Raw genomic sequence first — 25,802 nt, 5'->3', positions numbered from 1 at the left:
TTTTTGTTGTTTTTATTTTTGTTTTTGTTTTTGTTTTTAAGGTAAGAAAATTTAATGCTAGTAAGCCATGGCTTGAGACCAAGGTGCACGTGGTTCCAGTCGTTTACATACGGATTCGGGCCCATTGAATTAAAGAAGCCCTCAGCCCCACGCACTCAACTAATCCGTATCCGACTTATTTACACCAAGTCAAAAAAATAAATAAATAAAAAGAAATGAGTCCTATTTGTGTTGAATCTTAAGCTTTTTTATTTATTTTTTCATCGCAAATTATTACTATAATACTGTGATTAACTATTTCAAAAAGCTTAATTTTATATTAGAAAAAAAGTTTGAGGTTTATTATCTAAATTAACATTTCAACACTCTCTCACACTTGTATCTTAAGCTTTCCTTAATAAGTCGCACAAACACATGATTTTTTTTTTTTTTTTCTAAAGTGACAAACACGTGAAATATGTAACTAAAGAAGGGTAAATTAATATTATATTAAATCAAAAACTTAAATAAATAAAAATAAATAAACTTAATCATCTAAAATAAAAAAATAAAATAAAAATTATATGATATAAGGGTTGATTCAAACTTGTTAGATCAGGTCTTTGATCATCTCATCTGAAAATTAATTGGTGTTTAGTAAATGAAGCAAAAGCCTTTTATGGCATTCGTAATCGTATCCTGCAATACATGTTCTAAAAGCCATTCAAGTGAGCAGAGCGAGACATTATTGACTTTGATACTATTTGTTGGATCGGATCTTCGATCATCTTATCTGAAAATCAATTAGTGTTTAGTGAGAAAAGCCAAAACATTTTATGGCATTCAATGTGGTACCTCGCAAGTCATGTTCTAAAAGCCATCTAAGTAAGTAAAGCAGAGCATTATTAAACCTCAACAAAGCTGTCACATCAATAAGGTTAGATAATAATGAGATAAAAATATAACTTCTAAAGTAAGATTACAATTAATTTATTACTCGAATCGCTAACGATAGTAACATTACTTTATAATAATATGTATATAGATATTAAAATCCATTAAACGTTATTATTTATAATGTTCCAAAGACCCGTGCCCATAAAGATTAGTCATGCTAGGTCCTCTTTTTGCTTGGGGTTTGCTGTCTACTCACGCTAATCAACAGTCGTGGGTCCCACCCAAGCTACACTCAACCCCTACGCCTATTCTTTGGAATTTCTTACATGCTGCCAAATCAGTAAGCACATGAAGATTGGAACCATCATCTTAAAAAGTTAAAATGGTGTTTTGTTGATTATCATGCATTTTTCAATTGAGAAAAACAAACAAGAAAGACAAAAACATGCATTAGGCAACTCAAAATTTCCAAACATAAAAAAACAAATTTTTTTTATAGAAGAAATTTCTCAAACTCAAACTATTCAATTATCTGTCTTTACAGTATATGACTCCTATTATTATATGATGTTTTAAGAATATATATGAAAATCACGTACTCTTGAGAACAAATAAAAATTTAATACACTGAGTTGAAAGAAAACGGTATACATCTTTATTCACATTAATATCACCTATGGAACCTATGCATAGCACTTGCATAAGAAACAAGTTGTTGCTAGATGCCTTGGATCTATCTAAATGGAATAATTGATTGGATTTCACTTTAAGTGCTGTAAAAAAAAAACATTACTAACATATGTGTTTTAGTTTGGTCCAATTTAACTTTACTCCCACTATCTTTTCATGAAAAAGTTGGAATAAAATATGGACGGTTGAAAAACTACAACACTTGTTCTGTCATTTTGTTTACAGCGCAAGGATAAAAAAAGAAATATTCTATTGAAAAATGACAGTTTTCCTCCAACTTAGTTTGTTACACTACATCTATTATTACAGCATGCGTTTCTCACATAGTGATTATTAACAAGATTAACAGAACACGTTACATATATTCTTACAAGTTACGACACTTGATTCTCACGTGTATTTTAAAGAGCATGCGACATTTTTCTTTAAATTATGCAATTCTGACCTACATTCTAAAATGTTAAGCTCTCTAAAAAAACAATGTCAGAAATATCATAGAAATTACACATACAGAAATAAAATTAGAGTGAAAATTTTCAATATAATTTTAGATTAAAAATGTGCTTAAATAAAAAAAAATAAAAAAAATGGAAGAACAAAGGGAACACAGATCTGCTATTAACGAACCCCACAGTGCTTTTGCTGTGCAAATTGTGCATTAAGTTGGGAATCATGTTTGAGAATTCGAGGGACGGAGAAAAGACTGATAGTGAGTGTGTGGGGCATTTTTCCACACAAACGGTCAAAACTCGCTCTCATTGCCTTCACACTCTCACACTGCCGTCTCTCTTTCTCTCTTTCTTCCTCTCTCTGTCTCTGTGGGGGCGACTTTCCTTCTTCGTCTGAGTCATGGGAATGTTCGCGACGCTCTTTTTGCTGGGTTTCCTTTCGTTTCTTGGAATGCAGCCTCCTCTAATAATGGCTGGTTAGTTCTAGTTGATTTTTTTCCTTGTTTCCAAGCTTCACTTTTTTGTTCTTACACTTGATTCGTTAGCTTCTTCTTTCTTTAACCTCCTTGTTGTTAGGAGTATTATTTAAAGAAGCTACCTTTGTTTGTTTCTCTATTTCGTCCTCGTTTATTTGATGTTATGGGGGGAGGTTTCTGCGGCCTATTTTGGTTAAAATGGTGGTTCTGAAAATGGGTTTTAACTGATAATCTGAGTTATTCTTTTATTTGGGTTTTTATTTTTGTTCTGAGATTTTAGCGTTACATTGTATGTTGTTGTTTATGTGGGACTGGGTATTGTCTGCGTTATGTGTTAATTTTGAGTCATTGTAATTTCTAAAACTGTATTTCTTTCTGGTTTTAGCTTAATGGGCATTTCAATGTGTCCTTTTTCTGTCATTTTTGGGTTTGTCTCACGAATTTGCACTGTAGGTGATGACTATGCAGCTGGGTTCTTTTGGTTTGCGAGATTTTTGCTTGTGCTTTTTTGTGAATGCGATGGAAAAAAATCGTTTTGTTGTATTGGGCCTTATTATGTTTGGGTTCTGAATAAAGCTTGCAAGGATGCACATGTGTAGGAAAGAATTCAGGGTTTGAAGAACTCCTAAGAAAAGCATTAATAAGCATTAAGAAATTTTGGAAGATGTGTAAAAACTTCTTCACGAAGTTCGAATCTTGTAAAGTTTTCTTATTTCTCTACACTTCCATCTAGTTCTAGAAGCCATTTCTATTGTTTTTATCTGGGCTACAAGCATTTGCAGTGCTCTTTTTTTTTTTTTTTTAGAAATTTCATATCCCTGAACTTGTTTGAAATTGTGGTTGGGAGCTCCTGAATTGATATTAGATACATCATACGTGATACTATTGGGTCATTATTTTCTGAAGATCATGCTTAATGGATTTTATGGTGTGGTTTTGGACATGGATAATGAGCATCAACTCTGTCAGCGCAGGAGAAAAAAAAAGAAAGGAAGGAAAAGAACAAGACTGCAACATGGGTGTTGGGTCCAACACATCCATGTTGGGCATAACGGCAGCGTGGCAAAAAAAAAAAAAAAAATTGGCCTATTTTTTGGGATAAGAGAGTGGCTCCAAGGGGGAGGGGAAGGGAAAGAGTCAAACCAATGGCCTCCACCTTATGAGGCATGATCCTGGCCTATTGTGCTGCCCCTTGGGGTTAAAAAGAAAAGGATTTTACATGTTATCTAGCCATACAACTTCTCCTAGGGACTACTGAATAAATATAACTTTTTTAAGTTCACTTTGTGAGGAAGTTATGTAAATCAGATTGATGTTTTGCCAACTTTTCTTTATGAGAAGTTTCCTGCGTTTTGAATAGATAATCAATTGTGCATGCTGCAGATAAAGACTTGTAAATCAGAGAACTTCTCATGTTTGATAATTACCTTCACTAATTTTTGCAGATTGCCCTTTAGATCTGACCGGATCTAATTTCACCATGGTCGCCTCAATGTGCTCCACTAAAGATGACAGAGGAAAGTGTTGCCGCTACATTAATGCGTTTATTGCAGTTTCTATTGCTCGCTATGCAAATGCCACAGGCAACCTAGGGGTTGCTGCAAATACGTCTGAAATCTGCCTACATTCCATATCAGAAACTTTGGACCTGTATGGAGTTACACGAAATGCAACAGCGTTTTGCGGGTTCGGAACAAAAGTTCCAGTTAATTATGAGTGTGAGGGTCGGACAACTGTCACCCAGATGTTGGAGTCTCCAAAATTTGTGGATGTGGCTGCAAATTGCAAAATGCCACTTTCAGAGGAAAGTAATTGCAAGAAATGTGTAAATGCTAGCATCACATACCTTCATCTTCTGATAGGAACTGAAGATAATATGACACTGAGTACGTGCCGTGATGCAACTTTTGTTGCAATTGCAAGCCAAGTTGATGGCATTTCGTCTGTCGAAACTGCAAGCTGTTTCTTTGGAGTTCAAGGGATCAGCACACTTCCAGGTATGAATACTGAAGTCAACCAAGTCTAAACCAATAATCTTGGAAAATAATGGATTTTTAGTATGTGGGTGTTTATGTGTTGAGAAATACCAGCTCGTGCTGATGGTGCAAAAGCTCCTGTTTCTTATATACTCCTATATTGTATTTCATAGGGATTTGGCATTTCTGCTTTTGAAATTGAAATAATGCACTGAAATGTCCATCAGAACCTATCTATCTGCATTATTTTCTTTATTTTTATGTTTTCACCTTCAGGAATGTCAAACTCTTACTTATAGGTAGTAGGATAATGGTAAACGTGGTTATAGTGACTCACATGTTCAAGTATAATGGGTCCTTCTTGATGAGATATGATCAAGTCGTTCATCCATTTGCTATGTCATTACTAATATATATTCTGAAAAGGAGGGTTGGAGAAATAGATCTTTTATATATGATATCTGGGGTGGTTGAACCACCCCCAAAATGGCTGGGGGTGGTGGGTGGCCGAACCACCCCCTGGCCATTTGTGGGGGCCAAGCCACCCCAAAAGCGTCACTCTACCATGTTTAAAATTAGGCAGTTTACTCTTAAATCTAAACAATTTTTTTAATATTTGACTGGCATCAATACGATTCTTTATCCCCCAATTGGTTAAAAGTTAGAACTTTTTTTTACACAAATAACTCCGGTTGAACAAGCAGCGACTGAGTTGGGTAGTTTACTAGGGAAATACTTTTCATTAAGTACTTAACAAAAGCCAGTTATACTCGAGAATAAAAAGAGAATAAAATAATGAAAAGATCTGTTGCCTCATCTAACTATCATTTCGCAAAGTTTCATACATTTTTGTAGCTTTTCTGATTATTTTTTTGGGGGTTCCTATTGTGGTGCTTTTGTCTCTGATGATCATTTGTTTCTGATCTGATCCCAGTTTCAGAACCGGCCCCATCTTTGCAGCCTGTGGCTTCTCCAAGTCCATTGGTTGCTGAGAGCCCACACCAACTAATGTTGGGTATAGCCTCAACTAAAAACCACCATCGCTATCACCTGACATTGATTCCAGGTGTCGGGATTGCTGTTACAGCAGTTGCTGTTATGATGCTGGTAGTCTTGGTATTTCTTATTCGCAGGAAAAACAGAGAGCTGGAGGATTCTGAAAATATGGATAAGACATCTTCAAAAGCTTTTCCTCCTCGGCCTGTGCGAAAATTTCAGGAAGGTATGGCCCTGAATCTTTTATGGACACTTCCACCCTTGACATTCCCATATATCAACATATTATTTATCATTTTTTTCTTTTGGGGGTTTGGGGGGTATTTTTTTGGGATTCGGGGTCAAGTGTAGTTCCTTCATCTATGTTCCGAAAATTCACCTATAAGGAGATAAAGAAGGCAACAGACAATTTCAACACAGTCATTGGGCAAGGAGGATTTGGAACAGTTTACAAGGCTCAATTTAGTGATGGCATAGTGGCAGCAGTAAAACGTATGAACAAAGTTTCGAAGCAGGGGGAGGATGATTTCTGCAGAGAGATTGAGCTTCTTGCTAGACTGCATCATCGTCACCTTGTTTCTCTAAGGGGCTTTTGCATTGCAAAACATGAGAGGTAGTTCGTCTATGCATCCTCTTGAGTGATGCCCCTCATGTATTGGCAACATTAAATATTTTTGTTTGCTTCATGGCAGGTTTCTCATGTATGAGTATATGGCAAATGGAAGCTTAAAGGATCATCTTCATGGTATGCTTCGTGCTTCAATTTCTTTTCTGACCCACCCCTCCTTTGGCCGAGCCCTCTCTATCTCTCTCTCTCTCTCTCACTCACACACACACACACACATAAGCGTGTGCCCAATCAAGCGTAAAAATTCTATAGAAGACAGATTAACAAAAGAACTTGTTCCTTTATCCTTTCTTGTTTTCTTTATTAAATTTTCCCATCTAAAGCCCCCTTATTTGATGCCTGTTTATCTTAATGAATTTGATCTCATGTTTGTGCAGCTCCTGGTAGAACTCCTCTCAGTTGGCGGACTAGAATGCAGATTGCTATAGACGTGGCTAATGCTCTGGTAATCTACAGAATTATGCTCATCTCTTTGGCTGGTTGCTTAGCTTTTGTTAATTTTCAGATCTATGTAAAACTAAATTAATATCTTACAGAATTGCTTTTCTTATTTGCTGTTCTCACACGCAGGAGTACCTCCATTTCTATTGTGATCCTCCTCTGTGCCACAGAGATATTAAGTCCAGCAACATTTTACTAGATGAGAACTTCGTGGCTAAGGTAGTCTATATGTTGGATGCACATGTAGCTTTTGTACATAATTCTGAATCCTTAATTAGTGTACCGAAAGAGATGACATTTTATCTAAATAGAGTTCAGGAGTGTTCTTCACTTTTGTATCTCTCAATTCTCTCTTTTTTAACCAGAGTACTTTCAGGAAGAGGGCACATGTTTGTGTCAAAATAAATCAAAAGAGTTTTCTTTTCTGGAGAAATGTGTCCGTAATTCCTTCATTTCTTTTTCTTTTGTTGGAATTCTGCATCCTAAAACAAAAATGTATACATTCAAGCACCATGTCAAAAGTTTTGGAATAATGTGTACAAATGCTGTCTTGTTTTCCAGGTTGCAGATTTTGGCCTTGCACATGCTTCGAAAGATGGTTCTATTTGTTTTGAGCCAGTAAATACTGTTATCCGGGGGACTCCAGGTCAGGGAAAAGCCATATGACCGCTTGAACATGAATTATCTATTTTTTGTGCTAAAGAGATCTAAATGTTGGATGGCTTCCAGGTTATATGGATCCTGAATATGTTGTCTCTCAAGAACTCACTGAGAAAAGCGATGTTTACAGCTATGGCGTGCTACTGCTGGAGATAGTGACTGCAAGACGAGCAATACAAGACAATAAGAATCTAGTGGAATGGTCCCAAACTTACACTGCATCAGAATCAAGGCTACCTGAGCTATTGGATCCTAGTATCAGGGATTCTTGTGACTTAGACCAACTTCAAACAGTAGTCTCTATTGTCAGATGGTGTACCCAGAGAGAAGGCCGAGCTCGGCCTTCGATTAAACAGATTCTTAGGCTTCTATATGAGAGTTCTGACCCAATGCAAAACAGCCTTTTACAAGCATTGGAAGATGAAGAGTATGAAGGAACTGAAGGGAGAGGAAGGACAAGCAAGGGGAAAATGCATAGGCATGATGCAATCTTTCACAGTGGAGATGGAAGATATCTTGCTTCTTCCTCAAGTACATCTAGGTCATATTGTAGTAGGAGCTTTTTACTTGAAACTGGATCTCCACAGTCTCCACCCAATATACTCTCTCTTTGATGCCAATCATTTGGGTAGAAGCAGTTGGACATGGACTAAGCCATTGTTGAAAGCATTGGTTAGGAGGGCTTGAATTAGGTTGCAATTATGCTTGCTTTTCCATCCTCACCAAGTAAAAGTTTTCATCTCCCAGAGGCAAATTGAAGACATCAAGATTATTTCTGGCTTCGGTTAAAGGAGAAAAAAGGAGTTTTTAAGAGCAGTCACACGTTTTTGTTTTATGTTTGTTGAAATTTTGGGAGAAATGAAAGTATCACTTCAGTTTTATTCCTGAGTATACAGCATGAAATTGTAAAAATTTCTGTCATCAAGATCAAATCATTATGCCAATTTTGACTAAAAGAAATGCCGGGTATCTGTAATGTTGTTTTAAATTGATGCAGTTATCATAAAATTTCCAATATTCTTGCAGTTTAAAGAACATGTTTGTAACTGGGATGTTCAGAGAGGATTGGTTTCCTTGTTTGTAATAAAGCAAAGATATGGTACTACAGAATAGAATCTGAAACTCAAAAACAGGTCCTGTTACTTGTATGAAAAGCATCAGAGTTTGAGATTGGATGCAGCCAGGGCTGAGTCTTTCCTGACACTCCATTTACATTTAAAGGTGACAAAAAGTCTAGTAGATGCTGATTTGACTTGAGGGCAATTTTTGTTCAAGTATTAGATTCAATTTGAGTTGTATCGAGTCCTAGGTATAAAATTGTATTGATTAATTATAATTCAACTCATTTAATTAAAAAAGTTAAGCCCTCACAACTAATTTTGTGTTAATTTCGTATCATGTTCACAAGTTGTATAAAAAAACATTATTAATCCTAAATGTCAAGTGTAAAGTTCAAATTATGTCGATACATGAATATAAAACTTAAAGATTGAATAGGTTAACCATAGCCTGACCTATTTAATTAAACGGGTCAAATTTTTCAACCATAACTTACTAATTTTATATTAGGTTCATGTCGAGTAAGTGAATCGTGTAAAAAATTGTTCTCGGCCGTAAATGACTTTAAAAAAAGTTGGAAGAGCCACAGTTTCAAATGCGCTAATAAAATTTCATTAAAGTCTCAGACCAATCACAGATCTCAAGATCAAGGTTCTATGGAGGATGCTCAAGATAGAGCATAATTGATCTACAAAGGGGATACCCTTAAATCAAATTGGACTGTCCCAAATAATTTCTCATGCGCCTAAGAGTTTAAATATGAACTCAGAATATTTCCAATATGCTTAAGGATCCACCTGCATCAAGAGGCTCACCCTCTCAGTACATACTCTAGTCATTTTCCTCCCTAAAATCTTGCATTTCATCAGTTACCGGAACATGTACAAAGATGATGAAGCATATGATGAAAACATTATGCTCAAATGAAAGCACCTTGACCTCTGAAAATATTTCAGCAGAAAATGCTGAAATCAGCAAGTCCAAGCTTGAAGTTGAGAGAGCAAACTTCAATCTAGACAAATATTACTTCAAACTTTGCACAAGGATTTCTTTTCACATGGCTTCTAAAATCACCATCCCCTTCGAATCTAAAGGTATACAGAGCTTGCCTCTGTGTCATGCCGACAGGATAAATTCTATAGACTTTTAGTTCATCCCCTCCTCTGATGCTTTCAGGTCTTTCCACCTTCCAAATTGGTACGTGTTTCAGCGAGCTAAACTTTGAGAGCACCGCAGACTCCAAGGCCTCCAGAGTTACATTCCCAGACCTGCCCATCAAAGTCCAAAATGAGTTTTCATCCCTCAGAAATATAAAGACTTTGGAAAATTTGGTCGTTGCATGGAGATGAAATTGTTATTTAGAACCAAGTTCTTCCATGCCTAGAGTACATACATCTTGCTAAAGCAGAAAAAAACTAAAAATTAAAAGAGTCAAGCAACTATAGTCATCCAAGCAGTTCAATTAATGTGTTTTTTATCTCCAGATGAAGGAAAAAAGGGTAAATATTTTGCCAGAAAAAAAGTTATTTGATTCCATACTATATTATGAAAAATGAAAAAAGGAACATCAGCAATGAAATGCAATGAGGTTACCTTAAAAAAATGGACTCCACCTCAAACCTCCCCCTTTCTCTTACATAAAGATGATACACAGTTTCTGAGCCTCTGGTGCACTTGCAGGGCCGTTTCTTGAACCCTGGGCTCTGTTCTTCTTTCTCTCGAATAATTGTTGCCAGGTGAACGCAAAGGCGGCATGATGAGTGTACTGCTGCCATATCCACAAGCGCTTTGAAAGAATCAGATGGACCCTCATACTTCCACCTAATCAACAGAAGTCTTATAGTTAACAAGACCCTTAATGAGGACACCAATTAGAAGAACATAAGAAATAAGTCCCCAGCATGTACTCACTAGAAAAGAAAGTAAAAGCATCATCAATATTGAACAGTCTAAAATTGAATTTTACCTCAATGACTGATTGTAAGCCTCGGGATTTTCTGCGAGGTGTTTCATGGTCTTGGCAACTGACTCAACATCTCCAAGCTCCCTGATATGTAGAATTGAACTAGGAGAAGGAGCAAAATCTAGAATATTCGGAGCACCAACCACCACAGGGACAGAACCTATGGATAATTAGTACCAATTTCCAATATCAGCACCATGATAATTGCCATATTGCTTAGTCAGTTTATAGATTTTCTTTAAGCATCTGTCACTCGTTTTTTCCATATATATCAATAATATTCGCAAATTATTCACAAATATTGGGAATTCTATGTACTGAGAATAATTCTATAACTGTTAAAGACCACATCTGAAAATTCACTTGGATAATTATGGTCTGAAAAGTGTTCTATAATGTTCAAAAAGCAAAGAGTGTTTTGTAAAAGTTTGCCAAACAAGGCCCTAATTTTTTAAATATATTGCTAACACAATTTCTCAAGTTTTTTAATCACACAATCCTGACTTATCCCAAATTGTATAACTTCGACACAAAAGATTGAGGAAGAATGGAATTGAACTTCAACCAAATATCACAAGCAGGAGCAAACCAACAATAGGAAAAAGTGGGGCCGGGAGCTGGGGAAGAATGGACTGAAGTATTTATCAAACACATTAAAATATAATGATGGCACAAAGGCAATATGGGATATACAGCTATATTATAAATAGGATTTGAGAGAGACAAGTAGATTGCATACCAGCAACAAGAGACTGGAAGAATTTTTCAGTGACGTAATCCTCCTCATTGGAATTCTCAAAAGCCAAACTAAATTTATAGCGTTTCAGAGTTTCTACTTTGTCCACTGCAAAAAACATATATAAATTTAACAGTAAATTTATGGATAAAATTGTTAGCTAGAAGAAAATATTAGTAAAACGTAAGAAACATTATAAAGGAAACATCAGACCAGTTAATTTTGAAGTTGTTGCAAACCTTAAAAAACACATTGGTCTATGTTCTGTCCTTTTTTGTACATGCATATTTTCTTTTGAGAACAACTAATATATGTACAGTTCACTAAGGACGTAGATTCAGCAGCCTTCCGTACAGAACCTGAAGAGACTATCTGTACAGAACAGACTTAACCTGAGAAAATCTCTTCTATTTATTTTTATTTTAAAGTAAGCATTTCAAGTAGTCATTCCCCAATTTGCTTGCAATACTTGCTTCCAATATCAACAAGTGTTATTATGGAACAATTCCAACTTTAAAGACAGGTAGAGACCTCTATATATATTTAAGCCAGAATCAAAATTCAAAGACAGCACTGCTCTCAAAACGAGTTGTCTCCATAATTATGAGACGTGCAGTAAGCTGGTGGAGCCTCAGGTTTTAGAATAATATATCAAGAAGATCACCAATGAAAAAAGTATTACATATCATATTTGGACACAACAAGAACTATCATCTACAAGGTAAAAGGCATGAAATTGGTTTGAAACGCAAATACTTGGTGAGCTGGACTGCAGGAAAAATTGTAATAGAAAGTATTTGCCATCTTAATAAGAATGCTCTAAACTTTAGATTTACTTAACAGATGAAAAAAAATCAGTTCAAACATAATGTTTAAAAATTGTCAAAAATATTTGAAATGTGCACCTCTTCCATCACGGTTTCTATGGCAACCACCATAAGAGTCTATCTTGATTTTAGTCTTTTCAAGTGCTTCAAGAGCTTGCAAGCGGAAATTGCGAGCACCACAGTTTGAAATGAAAGCAGCAGCAAGGGCATTCTCCGTCTTTGGCTGCACTGGTGCCATGATGTCATACTCAGCCCAGGAAAAATATCCAACAGGAACGTCTGATGAAAGACTAGTTGTCATCACAATATTATATCCCCTCCTAATACAACAAAAAGAGAATATTAGTTTTACTAACAATCATTGGCAGGGAAAAAAGGATTCAACTTTGACTAATCCGCAAAAAAATAGAAAGATATGTGGTTGAGGAAGGATCATAGAAGGTTATTTTAGCCATCTGCCTAAATGCAGATAGTGCGTTCCACATTATCCTTTTCCCAACAGCATTTAACACGTCTCGGAAATTCAACAGCTTCAAACATATTGCACTTTATACCATTTGGAAGTGTTGAATGGGATTCGCATTCGACATATTGTTGACTAGTATTGTGTGGGATTTGTGAGTAGAAGTGAATTACACTGCAGATGGTTCTCTAACAAACCCATTTTATCTTTTATTTGACCTAATTTTATGTCAAGAGTAGTTTTTCCCAATTCTTGCAAATTTCAGAATGGTTATAGTGTTTAAATTGCATTGCAAGATGTTTTTGTCCAGAAAAATATCAATTGGATAGAAGGGAATAATGGACCTTCAATGGTGCTAAGCTCTCCTTGAATGCACTAAGATCTCTCTTTTTGAGATCATTGTATGACTGGTTGGCTGGGCTTGACAGTATTCTATTTCTTCTTTTCTAGACATTTTTGTTATTGAACCTCAGATTGTAATTCTTCGGAGAACCTCCTGATAAACTGTGTACTCACGGTTCTTCTCTTTCTAATGAAGTTTCTTATTACCTACCCAAAAGATTTTTGTCCAGACAAATATTGAAATGATCTTTTACTTTGGTAGGCATAAAAACATGAAAATAAGATGCTAAAAAATGAAAAAACAAAGTTCCACTATGAACATAATTATGTTTTTCATGCATGCCCGCCTAAAAAAAATGAGAAAAGGAATAAAAAAAAAAAAGTGACCGTCGGTTGCCCTGTAGCCAGTGCCTAGCTCAGCCCTCAAGATTTACAAGAAGACCACCACTGTACATCTTTCTTTCAAAATATGAAAAAACGCTCTTTACAAATGAAGTAGAACCTAAGGCAAAAGTAAGAGTGAAACTACAAGCTAAAAGCGGGTGGGTGTGCTCCTAGTCAAGTTATTAATGAACAAACCAGACTAAAACATAATTTATTCCCACAAAAGAAGCAAAAATAAGGCTCTTAAAAACTTCAAACTCAATTGAAAATGTAATTTTATTTGTTCCTAAACTGAAGGAAAACATATAGTTTTCCATAATGCAATGAAGCCGTATAAGATTGTGCTTACCCACCGTCGTGCCAGAGCAATATTATTCTCTGAATAGTACTGAGCTGATTCCATTGATCGGTGAACACAAGCTGTTCCAGTTGTTTGAGCTAAACCAAATGCAGCATCAGGAACCTTGCTGGGATTAGATCCGAACTGACACCCAACAGAACAAGAATTCCACTCCTATGTAGAAGTGAACACAAAGAAATTAAGAATATACATCACAACATAAGCAAACTACATTACTTTAAAAAATGAATTAAGTTACTTTTCAAAGATCCTTGTCAAATCTCCCTAAAAAATCAACTCAAAAAAGCCTCCAGAGCTAGAAGGATTATCTCACAAATTGACAAGAACAATAAACTAAAGGGTAAGTTGCACTTTCCACCTTAAACTATACGATCATTTGCAATTTCCACCTAAACTTTAAATGTTAACAATCAATACTTTAAATTATGCAATTAGTTACAATCTGTCCTACTGTCAAAATTTTCCCAATTTTTGGTCATATTTTATTCTGAATATTCATGTGTTGTGTAATCACGAAGCAAAAAAGAAAATATGCACATGATTATATGATAATTTAATTTGCAAGCGAATTTTAAGGTTAAGTACATAAGGGAAATTAGAGAAATTTTAGTAGAGAGGACACTGCAACAGATCCATAGTTTAGAAGTTATATCAAATATGTTAGAAGATAAGAAAAGGAGAAAGGTCCAGTTAAAGAGCACAAACTTTTTTTTTTGCTTTTTAGATTATCTGTCTTCTTTTTCTTCTAAGCTTTTAGATTATCCGTCTATCGCTCAGAACCGAATTACTAACAGTTACAAATAGCTATACTAAGCAAAATGATGAGCCCACAACAACACTCTACCACATTTAGCTACCATTTCTATGCAAGATAAATAGCTTGAACTAGCATCCACATTCCACAATTACGGTAACATAAATTTCAAAGGTCCTAATGATCCACATCGAATTAGTTAGCCAAAATATTAATTTGCTAAACTGATAACAAATTTCAGATTTCCACCGCTATCCATTTTCAAATTCACAGTGAAAAATCATAATGCGCCAAAAATACAACTATATAACAACATCCCAGAAAATTTTCCATCAAAATCAATTAGCTTTGAAACAAAAACTACACAAGAACAAGGAATGGCAGAAATGCTTAAACCTTTTCAGCGCCAGTAACCAAGACGGGGTCTTTCCCAAAGTCCCTTGAATAAACAACAGCGTCCTCTCTTTCCAACCACTCCTCGCAACTCTCCGGCTCCGAAACCCGATCGCTAGCAAACGACTCCAACGGGAAATCGTCCTGCGGCGGCGACCGGTAGAACAAGTCGGCCCAGGAATCGACCAGCGCGGCGTTCTTGGCCATGTCGAGCCGACCCAGGAGGGCGATTTCTGCCACGACCACAATAGCCACCAGTAGAGGCATCAGATTGGACCATTTCTTCTTGGGTATCGACGAAAACCCATTTGAAATGGGCAAGCCATCTTGGGTCGCCGTCGTCGTCCCCGTTTTTGACCCTCTTAGGTTTGACAAAACACCCATCAAATCAAAACCCCCCCTCTCTGTTCTCTTTCGGGTGTGATTTTCCTTCTCTCTTTCCCAGGGAAGTGGGAGAGAAAACGTAAGAGAAACTCGGGAAAATTGGAGCTTTCACTCGAAGTGTGTTTGTTGGGAGCTCTGCAGATAAAAGCTTTAGAAACGAAAAATGGAGATGTTGCTCTCTAAAAGAAGCAAGACCCGATGGTCAGGCAACGATTTTTTCGCATTCAAAGTCAACCGAGAAATACTGTTGCATCATATCAATATTCAATTCAGAGATGACGTAGAAAGGCTCCACGCGTGCGTTAAGGAATCAACGTTGGTTTGGGGTCACCTCTGGGCTGCTTGCCCTTAATCGGATCTCCAACAATTTCTCAGTTGTAAGAGAGTTTATATCAAATTTATTTGTCTAAAAAGCTTAAATAGGTGATTGGATTATCCAAAATTTATGAAAGCAAGCAATTTCAATCTTAACAATCACTCCTTTTAACCCACTTTTCATAATTTCTTTTTATTGATGATATGTTATGCTTTATCCAATAATATCACAACACGTGTACTGTTTGGAATTGTAGGTGCTCTTCTTGTGTCTTCTTGATCTTAAGTAGATATTATTTTATAAAAAATAAAAATTGCTCTTATTTCTCTCCTTTACTTAATTACTCCAAAAGCAAGCTTATTTATTGATGCCAAAGACTATAACTTATTCATGATTATTTGGTAGTAAATTATGGGGTAAGATTGTTTTATGTGAGAGTTGTTAGGGGCCTATGGATTTTGCAAGTGGAGACATCATATAACTAGTCTAATTTTTGGAGTGGGTGATAATTATTAGTTGAACTTCATTTGTTAATGCTTTTTAAATTGTACTTTTATTATTATTATTATTATTATTATTTGAAAAAGTGTTGACATAAATGTGAAAGTGGTTTTTGACTTGTTAATATTCTTGTTTTGAAAGAAATAATCAAAAAGAGGAGAAGAAAAAAAAATGTTGCCAAACAATGCTTTTTGGTACATCCAAAGAGGCTCGTCCTTATTGGTCTTGGTCTTAGAGTTCTTTAATAGGAAAGTCATATATATATATATATATATATATATATATATATATATGGAGTAAATAGAAACACACAGAGAAAAAGATCAAAGGGGTCAGGAGGGGAGGGAGAGAACACAAGGGGAAAATAAAAAAATATATATAGTAGAACAAAAAATTGAGTAAAAATTAAAACAAATTCTGTTTATACCGTAATCTTATTCGTTGAGCTTGTTGTTAAGTGCACTGAAAATCCTTGTTCATCTGGTGCAACATTTGAAGATAGCAACTAAAAGAAACGGCTTTATCATTTTTGACATGATCTCAGAACTTACTACAAATTCAACACGAAATTAACAGGTTAAAGTTGAGAATCATATCATAGTTATCTTATATCTTATGCTCATGCATCGACACAACTTAAACCCGACACACGACTTTAGGACTAACAAATTTTTACACAACCCGCAAACCCAACATAAACTTAACACAAAATTAACTAGTTAAAATTGATAGATCTAACCTATTTAATTAAATTGATCAAAGTAAGGTGGGCATATATAATATTATACACATGTTTCGATACAACCCGAACCGACACGCGAACATAAATTGTTACCCCCAAAAGGAACATCCAATGCAAGTGTTTCAATCATAGATATGCTCACTTAACATTCTCATCCAGTCAACACTATAGTCAATGCGATAATATGCAATATTTACAAGATAAAAATTTTCTCCAAACTAAGTTAGAGAAATCTATTAAACTGATATTTGTTCAAATTGCATATAATTCTCATATGCATTTTTAACCTCCAACCCAATCTATTAAGCTGAATCACATGTATTTTGAACACATATCAATTTAATAAATTGAAATAGAAGAAATTTCTTCAACCAAATTTGGAAAATAACGGTATCCACATCTACAAGTGCAAAAACTGAATTTCTATATATTTGTACAAATAAGAAAAACAGAACGACAACACTTCATTGTAGTTTACACCTAAATGAAATTTGTAGACTTCATCAAAAAAATCGCAGAATCTAATCAAGTATGCTGAACCTCATTTTCCATAGATATATTAGATAGAAAGTTATCTACAATTTGCAATCTTTGAATCAAAATAACAATTGAAAGCTCAAGAGCTCTTGTAGAACTGCAAACTTCAGTGGAAAAAGAAAAAAAGAAAAGAAATACACAAATATGTGGAGCACAACAACATGACTGACAATCAGCTCCATGCATCCACACATTTACCATATACATTAGTTGCATTTCCTACTATCTACGTCTAATAGAAGTTCAAGCTTCCCTCTGTAATAAATTTTCAGTACACAAAATTGAAGAAATGAACAGGAAAAGAAAACAGAATCCTATCTCCAATACCTAACCAACATGGTGTTTTCATCAACTTCATCAACTCCAACTCCATAGATCTTATCGAAGATATATACTACATATGAGCATACTTCACCAGCAACATGAATTTTTTTTATTCCTACTGAAGTTTTGCCAAAAATCTTTTTGTCGGCATTACCACTGCATTAACCCCAGGACCAACCCTCTATTGGAAAAAGTCACCTTTAAGTCTATAAAGTTTGTTGCTCAAAAAGCTTCTGCAATGCTTATCGCTATAATTCTTTTGGTGTATTACTGTCAATGATTATCTATCAAACTTACGATTCCAAGTCATAACTTAGCTCCCTTTCAGAAAATAATGCAGATCGGATTTCGGGCAGACAAGGCTCTCAGGGTTCTCGGACAGCAGTTCGTAACGTCCTTCTTGTTCCCTCTCTGATGAAGCGTTATCGGCAGTTGAAACATCTGTTGTGTGAAACTTTCCAAGGGGCACAACCTGCAAATGAGCACATTAGGGAGTGGACAAAAGTTAGTCTCCAAATAATGATGACTCTCCAACAATTACATGATCGCAAATTTATGGGAGATAGGTAAGCCAAGCGGCAGTTACAAATTTTCTTTTAGTAAGTACTTGATCACTGCTTGAAGCATCGGCTGCAGTCGTCTTCGACCTTTTCACCATAGATGCACAGCTTGACTTCTCTCCTTGGTCTTCATCCACAAAGTTCTGATCTGAAGTCTCTGCAAAGAAAAACCAAAAATGTATAAGAAGAAAAAGCAATATCACGAGGATTAACATATACATTACTCCCAAACAACTAGAAAAAAAGCGGGTACTGTTATATAGAAAAAGAACAAAAAAAAAAAAGAAGGGCACTAACTTATATATAGAGCATCATGCTGCAAATATGCTAAAAAATCATCAAATGCGTCCAACTAAAGAGCATAGGAAATCTTTTGCAGCCCTATGAGCTTGAATCCAGGAAAATAAATCCACAATATCTGTACAATATCTTTTTATCTATAGATCATAAGAGAGTTGACAGGCAGAAGTTTTAGAACTTACTATTACATTGTCATCTATAAAAAAGGGATTGCATAAGGGAAAAGATAATGTTGACACTCAAAACTGCACTTGATTATAATGTTTCGTTGTCATCTTTTTGTCTATTCAATCAATTGGTAGATGACCCAAGGAAAATAGGTTTCGTTGAAAGTAGAAAGTCAAAGTTGACTTAAAAAAGGATAAGTTCACATGTTCTCAGTCACCAACTTTCTAACTTTAGTATTCTGATTACCTCCCTCGCTGATTTTGATTTTTTTTTAAAAAAATCTGTGAATGAAATCTAACTTCCCAAAGCGTTCAGCACATGTTAACAAGCCATCAAACCACCATTTTGTACTCAATTTAAAATACAGATATCTGAGAATGTGAAAATTTAAAATACTGGATAAATGGAAGAAAAAAAATGCAGTAATTTACGTCTGTGCACACAAATTGTGCCATCCAGTCCAATGTTTTATTACACTTCTACCTGCTGAAACAAAAGAGGGGAAGAAAGATAATTATGCCGTTATGCATGTTATTTTCCAGCTGAGACATAAATCGCCTCTCTATATGTTGAGAGAAAAACAAATGTGAAAGGGTACTTTATTCCAAAAAAGTTTTGACCTGGACTCATCAGTTAGAATCAAATTTGAAAATCCTTTTATTTTTATTTTTTATAAGTTGTATATATCAAAAAGCGCAGAGAGACGCAACCCTAATACACAGGAAGTATACAAGAGAACACCTAAGACGAAAGAGAAAAGAGAACAAGAAAATCATAAAAGCTTATAACTAAAGGTGTTAAATAAGCAGTTGTCCAAGTAAAGAGGGAAAAAAAGTAGGACTTGAGCTCCTCTAAGGTCCTCTCAAGATTATCAAAGTTCCTATCGTTTCTTTCCCTCCAAAGCTCCACATAAGGCAAAGAGGCGCCATCTTCCAGACGACCACACTCCGAGAGTTAGATAAATTTGAAAATCATATATGTATGAGGAGCAACCAAGCAACTTACTTAAAGTTCTCTAACCTTACATTCCAGGTGCTTGGGCAAGAACAGAGCAGATATACCAAATTTCAAATTTACATTTGCAACTGTTTCTTCAGACTAATGAGATCTAAACCATTAGAGCCTTTATAAGTGGTAACACAGTTATGTGAAGAGCTTTTTTACTCATGATTCCAACCTGAGAAAAATTGGAGAGAAATTAATTTGTATGCCACCCATTTTTGGGGGGTGTATCTAGTCTGATACACTCCTGTAACAACCTACATGCCATCAGTCAGCATCCTGAAAAACTGGAAACTTTTGTTTCCACAATTATGTTTCACCAAGAGAATAGAGTTGCATGTGTGTGTTTGAGAGAGGAGGGAGTATTATGTGTTTTTAAATTTTAAATGAGATTAGAGATTGAAACTTGAAAGAATGTGTTATAATTATGCATAGAAAAGCTGTGGTGTACAAGCTAAGCAGGGCATTGCAGGTAAACCAAAGTTAATCAAAATTACCTGTAGTGCCGCCAAAAGATCCCTGATGATCCAAACCTCTTGATGATCCACTGGCAAAAGTCAAATTCCCTTTTAAATGAGTCCCTTCATGATGAAACACACCATGTTCTTGGACATAAAGAGATCTCTCAGCGCACCGTTTGCCTGAAGATGTAAAATGTCGTATCCATGGACTTCCTAGAACAACATGAGAATCAGCAGTGCTGTCCAACAAATTATCATTTCTTTCAAAGTTGATCTTCTGCCAGCGGCCATCTCGTAGAACCATGAACTGAAAATTAATAATAGAAAATAAGACTACAATACCAGGGTTTTGCATGAGATAACCAACAACCCAGCCACACTGGAGATATGAAATAGATATACTCATTCACTGACTAACCTCATCAGAAGAATTGCGAGTTTTGGTTCTAGGTTCTTTGGGTGAATATGTCCCACGGACATTATCTTGCGAGCACAAGCCACGCAAACACATTGAACGTTGCAAGTCAGTAACAAATGATGCCTCTAAGGAATTAAGATACAAACTGTGCTTCTGATCTGTCCACTCTGTCAACTGCCCCTGCTATAAAAATACCAATATGAGGAGGACTTCATATCTTTTGACCAGCAATTGAATAGTCAAGCTTTATCACTATCTTTTGAGGAAATGTGTTAAAAAGGGAAAAAAAATCCTAAGTAACAAAAAAATTATTAACTTAATATCCAACTCATTGCTGAAGATCCTGATACTAGGTTTTATGCTTTTCTCCTCTTTCTTTTGACTTTATTTTATCCTGTCAAGCAAATGGCAAAGCTCAAATACTAGAACCCAGGCTCGTGGTCCAGTGGGTAAAACACAAACATTCCCTGAGGAAGATAAACATCATATTAAAAAGAAACCTGCCTAGGAGAAAAAAATTGGTTTCCTCCCTAAGAAATCTTAAATACTGCAAGGTCCAACATACATTATGGTAAGGCAAATTTTACACACTTTAAACGGGAGCAAATCCCCTGTTTATTACCACTCTTAATGGTCTTGATCCCCCAGTAGGTTGCGGTTAAGTAGTAAGAGACTGACCAGGTGCAGGATCCCCGGTATATCCTTATTCAATAGGGGGCAGATATCCAATGGCTATAAGCAAAAACGGTGTGATTCTACTTTCTCAAACAAGTCATAACATTATAGCCCTTAATAAGATCACTTATATCCATGTCTCAAGTAAAATATTATTCAAAAACCAGTCTTTGAACTTATCAAAAAAAAAAAATCAAATAAAGTGATTACATGTTTGGAATGAATTTGAATAAAGACCAGTCTTTTAAGGGTTTCATCCTCTTCTTGCATCATGAGTACGGAACACGCACCACCCAAAAAAGTAGTCTCATTGCCCATAAGATATCTTTGCATCTCTTGCTGTACCCTTCTGAGGATTTAAGCTTCATTACCAACTTGTGTCATTGGCAATTATCCTTCCTTTGATGCAAATGTCCATTACATGTTAAGATATGGAATTAAGACTTTTATTATTGGGTCAAATTGGAGCTTTTTTATGGTGCTCTGCCAAGGATTTATAGTCACCGATCTCGAACGATCAAGTGTCCTGGTGGTCTAAATAAAGCAAAAATCATACAAATTAAGAATATTAATGGATTTACAGGCAATACGATCACCTAATATATCCTTTAATAAATTCATATGGCATCTAAATACAAAAATTAGGCTCCTTGTTATCCATATAATCATATTACCGGCTTGTGAACCGGGGAATGGGGGGTTGTGATGTTCTTAGGCTCTGTCTACTGTGCTACAAGCCACTGCGTGATCCAAAACACTTGTTTACAGCTGGTCATCTTTGCTCCACTCAAAATTCCTCCAAAACCATGCCATGTTCTACATTACTCTAAGGGGAAACTTCGCTTGAAAAAAAGTGTAGGAGTTGCTTCCAACACTTTGGACACCATGACAGGGGAGAGTATATCTCAAACCATTTGTTATCAAGTAAAGCCGTCGATAATAAAATCACTCCATAAGAAGATTATTCAGAATATTAACAAACTGAGCCATAAGGAATAAGTACATAAAAATAGCCAATATGGGGTCTCAAAATAATCGATATTTCATGAAACTCCACTCTAAACTGCACACACTGGCAATTCAAACTAATAATTAAGAAAACTAGAAGGTGAAAGCAATACTGGAAAAGATAAACGTGCAACTCAACCGAAATTAAGGCACCCAAAAAAAAAGGGTAAAAGAGACACCCCATTATAAATTGACTTCAAATAGGAAGCAGGCATAATCCATTGTATATTTTGATTTCCCAATTCATACAATTCTAGTCCATGTTTGATTGTCAGCTTATGTGCAATTAAAGTGTAAAATTGAGGAAACAATTAAAGAAGAGAAGAAAATGCACCTATAACTTATATTGAAGGAAATAAATATTTAAAATAGAAGCGCTCTATTTTAAATATTTATTTAAAATGACAAGAGCTGCAGTGAACACAGATAATTCAGACATTTAAAAGGGAATTTAGACACCTAAAATAGAAGCGGCAATCATTTCAAATTTTTCTTTTTCTTTTTCTAAATTACTCATTTCAATCGAAACTAAACTTTTTTTTTTTTTTTGAGAGAGAGAGAGAGAGAGATTCAAAAAATCAAATGCCATGCAAGAAAAAATTGTAGAATCCAACAGAACAAAAAATATCACCAAAAATATAGCACACGTAATTTCAACCAATCAAAAACATAAAAATCATTTTCTTGTCTATTTAAATATCGAAAAATTCAAATTTATTATTAAAAAAAAAAAAACGAAATTTACCGTTCTTGCATTTCCACAATGGCGTGAAGGTTCTTTGCAAGTGTCAGCTGTGATGGCAGACGAGTCCGAGCTCGTCCGAGTCGACTCGCTCCCACAACCGGCCATGGCCTGAGGCTGCAGAGACGGCGTCGGAATATTTTTCCGGAGATTTTCTCTCATTTCTATTAAACCGACCCGGAATGCGTAAAAGAATAAACGAAAATCGGTGAGAATTTCACAGAGAAACCCTCCGAGAGAGAAGAGAGAGAGGGAGGAGGAGAGGGAGAAGGCGAGGGAGAGATTGTTTGTTAGGTTGGGGCCAATAAAGGCTCCACATGGCGTCGCTTTTACACGTGTCAGCACCATCAGCTGGGTGCCACGTCAGGAATGCGCGATAAAAAATATCTTCGGCGAATGTCAGCCAAGATATTTTTTCTTCCTTCCACCTGCGGCTTCAGCGAGAAGCGGCCAAAACGGTATATTCGGGTCGGGCGAGTGGTGGACACTCGCCTTGGACGAGCGTGCTTGGGAAAGGAAAGGGATCAGACTCGATTATTAGCGTGCCACGCAAGGCGATGAAGCAGGGGGGTAATGATCGGGTGGTGGTGGTGCACTTAAAAGTCAAAGGAATGCCCAATCATCATCTGACTCGGAAAATATCTAATTTTCAAGTTAATTTTTTTTAATTACTCGACAATTCATGGATGGCATGAGTCATCAAAATGAAACAGAGAATAGATGGGAGTTGGAATCAATCACATGTACATGTCATGTCATGTCATCTCATGTCATGTCACGTGTCGTGAGAATGCAATTTTCACGTAACACCACCTGATTGAACACTTAACAGTTATGCCACAAATATCATATTCTATCTCTCAATAATCGATTAAATATCCCATTTAATCTTTTTATTTTTTTATTTTTTATTTAGCAAGATATATCTTGCCAAACCACCCTCATAGAATTATTAGTATTAACATAATACTAATGTGGCAATGATTTTTTGATATAGGTTTAAAGTGGCGGGGCCGTTAAGTTTTTAAACGAAAAATAAACAAAAATATCAATTGCGTTTATAAGTTATCTAATGTAACGATCGTGATATTTTTGGAGTTGACGTGACTATTTCATTTTCAGCCTAACCACCCAAAAAAAAAAAGTTATGTGTAATAATTTATTTGATCATGTAATTTTGCACACGTATTTTGGTAGTATATTTATAAAAATTAAAAATTAATGATTTTTAAACCACAGGTCAGCAGCGAGAACAGATAAACGTTTAACTAGATTTTTAAAATTTACATTTTTATTAACTATAACTTAAAATTACTATTTTTTCAAACAGCGCATTAAAACTCTTAAAATGAACTAATTATCTAGGCTAAAAAATGTTTGTGGCCTTTCATGGTAAACAAACAAAAGGAAAAAGAAAAAAAAAAAAAAAAGTCAGTGGAATACAATTGGATAAACACAAAGAAATCGAGGAGATATTTTTTCAATTTATGTACTGTTGGAGTAAAAGGAAAGGTCGATTGGAGATATTTTGAGAGAAAAAGGATAAGATGGAGAATTCTAACCTTGTTTTGCAAGCAACCCCGGCCAAATGGAGTAGAAATGGTGTTTAGATTCTGCGGATTTAAGTATAATCATACATTTTGTTGACCTTTAAGGAATATTAGGCTATGGGTCAAGCAAACAAAATTCTTCCAACTCCAATCAAGGACCAACCTGCCTAACAAATTTTGAAATTTGTTTATATATCTATATATCAACTTAAAAACTAAGCTTAATCCCTATCAAAATACAATTAAGCTTAACCCTTCGTGCACTCTTTGACCCTAATGGCGCTTATTTTCTTCTCAAAATGAAAATATTAACCAAGAATTTAAACACAAAACTAGGCTGGCAATTTAACCCGTGAATTCGACATGAACACGATACGTAATTTTATGGTTATGATTTAGGTTTAATGGGTTCGGTTCATAAACGGGTTGCTTGTTTAATAACACATGTCGTGCTCGGGTTTGACATAAACGGGTTTGCAGGTCGACACGTTTATGTAATTTATTTATTCTTTAAAAATTTTATTTTTAATTTTTTAAGTAAATTTTAAGTTTAACTTAATTTAGGATTAGATAATTTAACCTGCAAACCCGATACATAGTTTTAGAGTTTAGGTTAAATGGTTTGTGTCATAAACGTATCATGTTCAAATTGGCAAGTTAACCAGGTTTACACGAACCCGACACATAAATCCGTGTTTCTAGTCCTACACAAAACACTTCTAACAAGGAGAGTGAAATTTCAAATATACTTCTTTGGCAAGTTTCCTTCCCAATAACCAATCCTTAGTCAAAAGCAATCCATATTGGCTTTGACAATTTTTGTTTTTTTGTTCTATGTTTTTCCCAGAAGTTGTGATACAACCCTCCTCCTCTTTCTTATTATTTTCTTTTTAATTTGTCCGAGTGTTACAACATTCCTACTCAATTTCCTAGCATATTCCATCAAGAAAGGTACCATTCTCTGTTGGAAGATAGTGATCAAATAAGACAAGGTCGATGCAAGAGTCTACATGCGAGGAAAATAGCTTCATTTTTGGGCCATTAATACCCACCCAAATAAGCCTTCAACTCTTTCTTATCAAAATGAAGGTCCAAGGAAAATTGGCCTCACAACTTTGCTTGGAATTTCCTAAGCATTTGCGTAGCACTTTAAGGAGCCAACTTGTTTGTCCAATTCTAAATATGAATATTTTATGGTCAATGATATGCCTTTGTTGTTTGGCTTCAATGACTTTATTTTAAATTTTGTTAGTTAGAAATTTAAAGCTAATTTCTAATTATATTCGATGCAAATCACTCCTTCCATCCTGGCAATATCTGCTATATGTAAAGATAGTACTGCAAATAGGCATAGAATGGAACCTTTCCTATTAGGATTTCAGTAAATTTCTTTAGTCATGCAATGCACATACAATTTTAAAATTACTCAATGGAATAGAGTAACAATTCGTGCCCGTGTATGTAATTAAATAAGTCAAACCCCTTAACCTTAATCTGCCAATTTCGTGTTAAGTTGGTGTTAAATTCACGTTGCCAACCTAAATATTGCGTGTTGGATTCGAGTCACGTTAAAAAATGTGTATAAGACTATATAGATTAATCATAGCTGACTCATTCAATTAACCTACATAGGTTAGACC

At 35.4% G+C, this 25,802-nt stretch overlaps 3 protein-coding genes across 5 annotated transcripts; 1 reads left to right on the top strand and 2 right to left on the bottom strand.

Annotated features, from left to right (window-relative positions):
• Positions 1-2,296: 2,296 nt before the first annotated feature.
• Positions 2,297-8,085, top strand: LOC132179774 (probable receptor-like protein kinase At1g49730). The gene is made up of 9 exons (XM_059592544.1): positions 2,297-2,491; positions 3,937-4,488; positions 5,402-5,689; positions 5,815-6,076; positions 6,156-6,208; positions 6,469-6,536; positions 6,662-6,751; positions 7,094-7,178; positions 7,262-8,085. The coding sequence occupies exons 1-9, from the start codon at positions 2,416-2,418 to the stop codon at positions 7,804-7,806; spliced, it is 2,019 nt and encodes a 672-aa protein (XP_059448527.1). The 5' UTR covers positions 2,297-2,415; the 3' UTR covers positions 7,807-8,085.
• Positions 8,086-8,897: 812 nt separating this feature from the next.
• On the bottom strand, positions 8,898-15,185 carry LOC132179007 (putative fucosyltransferase-like protein). Its single transcript, XM_059591612.1, has 7 exons — positions 14,478-15,185; positions 13,320-13,480; positions 11,856-12,097; positions 10,954-11,058; positions 10,218-10,374; positions 9,845-10,072; positions 8,898-9,519 (listed from the first exon to the last, which is right to left on the bottom strand). Exons 1-7 carry the CDS (start codon positions 14,856-14,858, stop codon positions 9,264-9,266), a joined length of 1,530 nt encoding a protein of 509 aa, XP_059447595.1. The 5' UTR covers positions 14,859-15,185; the 3' UTR covers positions 8,898-9,263.
• Positions 15,186-16,934: 1,749 nt separating this feature from the next.
• On the bottom strand, positions 16,935-22,888 carry LOC132180025 (cold-regulated protein 27). Of its 3 annotated transcripts, none has more exons than XM_059592865.1 (5): positions 22,616-22,888; positions 20,188-20,370; positions 19,806-20,076; positions 17,865-17,995; positions 16,935-17,750 (listed from the first exon to the last, which is right to left on the bottom strand). In XM_059592865.1, exons 1-5 carry the CDS (start codon positions 22,772-22,774, stop codon positions 17,592-17,594), a joined length of 903 nt encoding a protein of 300 aa, XP_059448848.1. In that variant the 5' UTR covers positions 22,775-22,888; the 3' UTR covers positions 16,935-17,591. The 3 variants fall into 3 exon arrangements, with proteins under 3 accessions (XP_059448848.1, XP_059448850.1, XP_059448849.1); XM_059592867.1 differs by having other exon boundaries at positions 17,886-17,995; XM_059592866.1 differs by having other exon boundaries at positions 20,188-20,367.
• Positions 22,889-25,802: the final 2,914 nt, after the last annotated feature.

This window comes from Corylus avellana, chromosome ca4, assembly GCF_901000735.1.
Source record: "Corylus avellana chromosome ca4, CavTom2PMs-1.0".
Classification (NCBI taxonomy): Eukaryota; Viridiplantae; Streptophyta; class Magnoliopsida; order Fagales; family Betulaceae; genus Corylus; species Corylus avellana.
The sequence above is the reverse complement of the archived record's forward strand: the minus strand, read 5'-3'. Positions and strand labels throughout refer to the sequence as shown.

Coding starts and splice junctions, on each gene's coding strand:
- LOC132179774 (XM_059592544.1), top strand. CDS start 2,416: ATGGGAATGTTCGCGACGCTCTTTTTGCTGGGTTTCCTTTCGTTTCTT. Junction 6,209..6,468: donor CTTAAAGGATCATCTTCATG/GTATGCTTCGTG, acceptor ATGTTTGTGCAG/CTCCTGGTAGAACTCCTCTC. Junction 6,537..6,661: donor TAGACGTGGCTAATGCTCTG/GTAATCTACAGA, acceptor TCTCACACGCAG/GAGTACCTCCATTTCTATTG.
- LOC132179007 (XM_059591612.1), bottom strand. CDS start 14,858: ATGGGTGTTTTGTCAAACCTAAGAGGGTCAAAAACGGGGACGACGACG. Junction 13,481..14,477: donor TGGTTACTGGCGCTGAAAAG/GTTTAAGCATTT, acceptor ACTTCTACATAG/GAGTGGAATTCTTGTTCTGT. Junction 10,375..10,953: donor CTTCCAGTCTCTTGTTGCTG/GTATGCAATCTA, acceptor AATTATCCATAG/GTTCTGTCCCTGTGGTGGTT.
- LOC132180025 (XM_059592865.1), bottom strand. CDS start 22,774: ATGAGAGAAAATCTCCGGAAAAATATTCCGACGCCGTCTCTGCAGCCT. Junction 20,371..22,615: donor ATTGTGGAAATGCAAGAACG/GTAAATTTCGTT, acceptor GTATTTTTATAG/CAGGGGCAGTTGACAGAGTG. Junction 17,996..19,805: donor ATCTTTTGGCGGCACTACAG/GTAATTTTGATT, acceptor TTTTCTTTGCAG/AGACTTCAGATCAGAACTTT.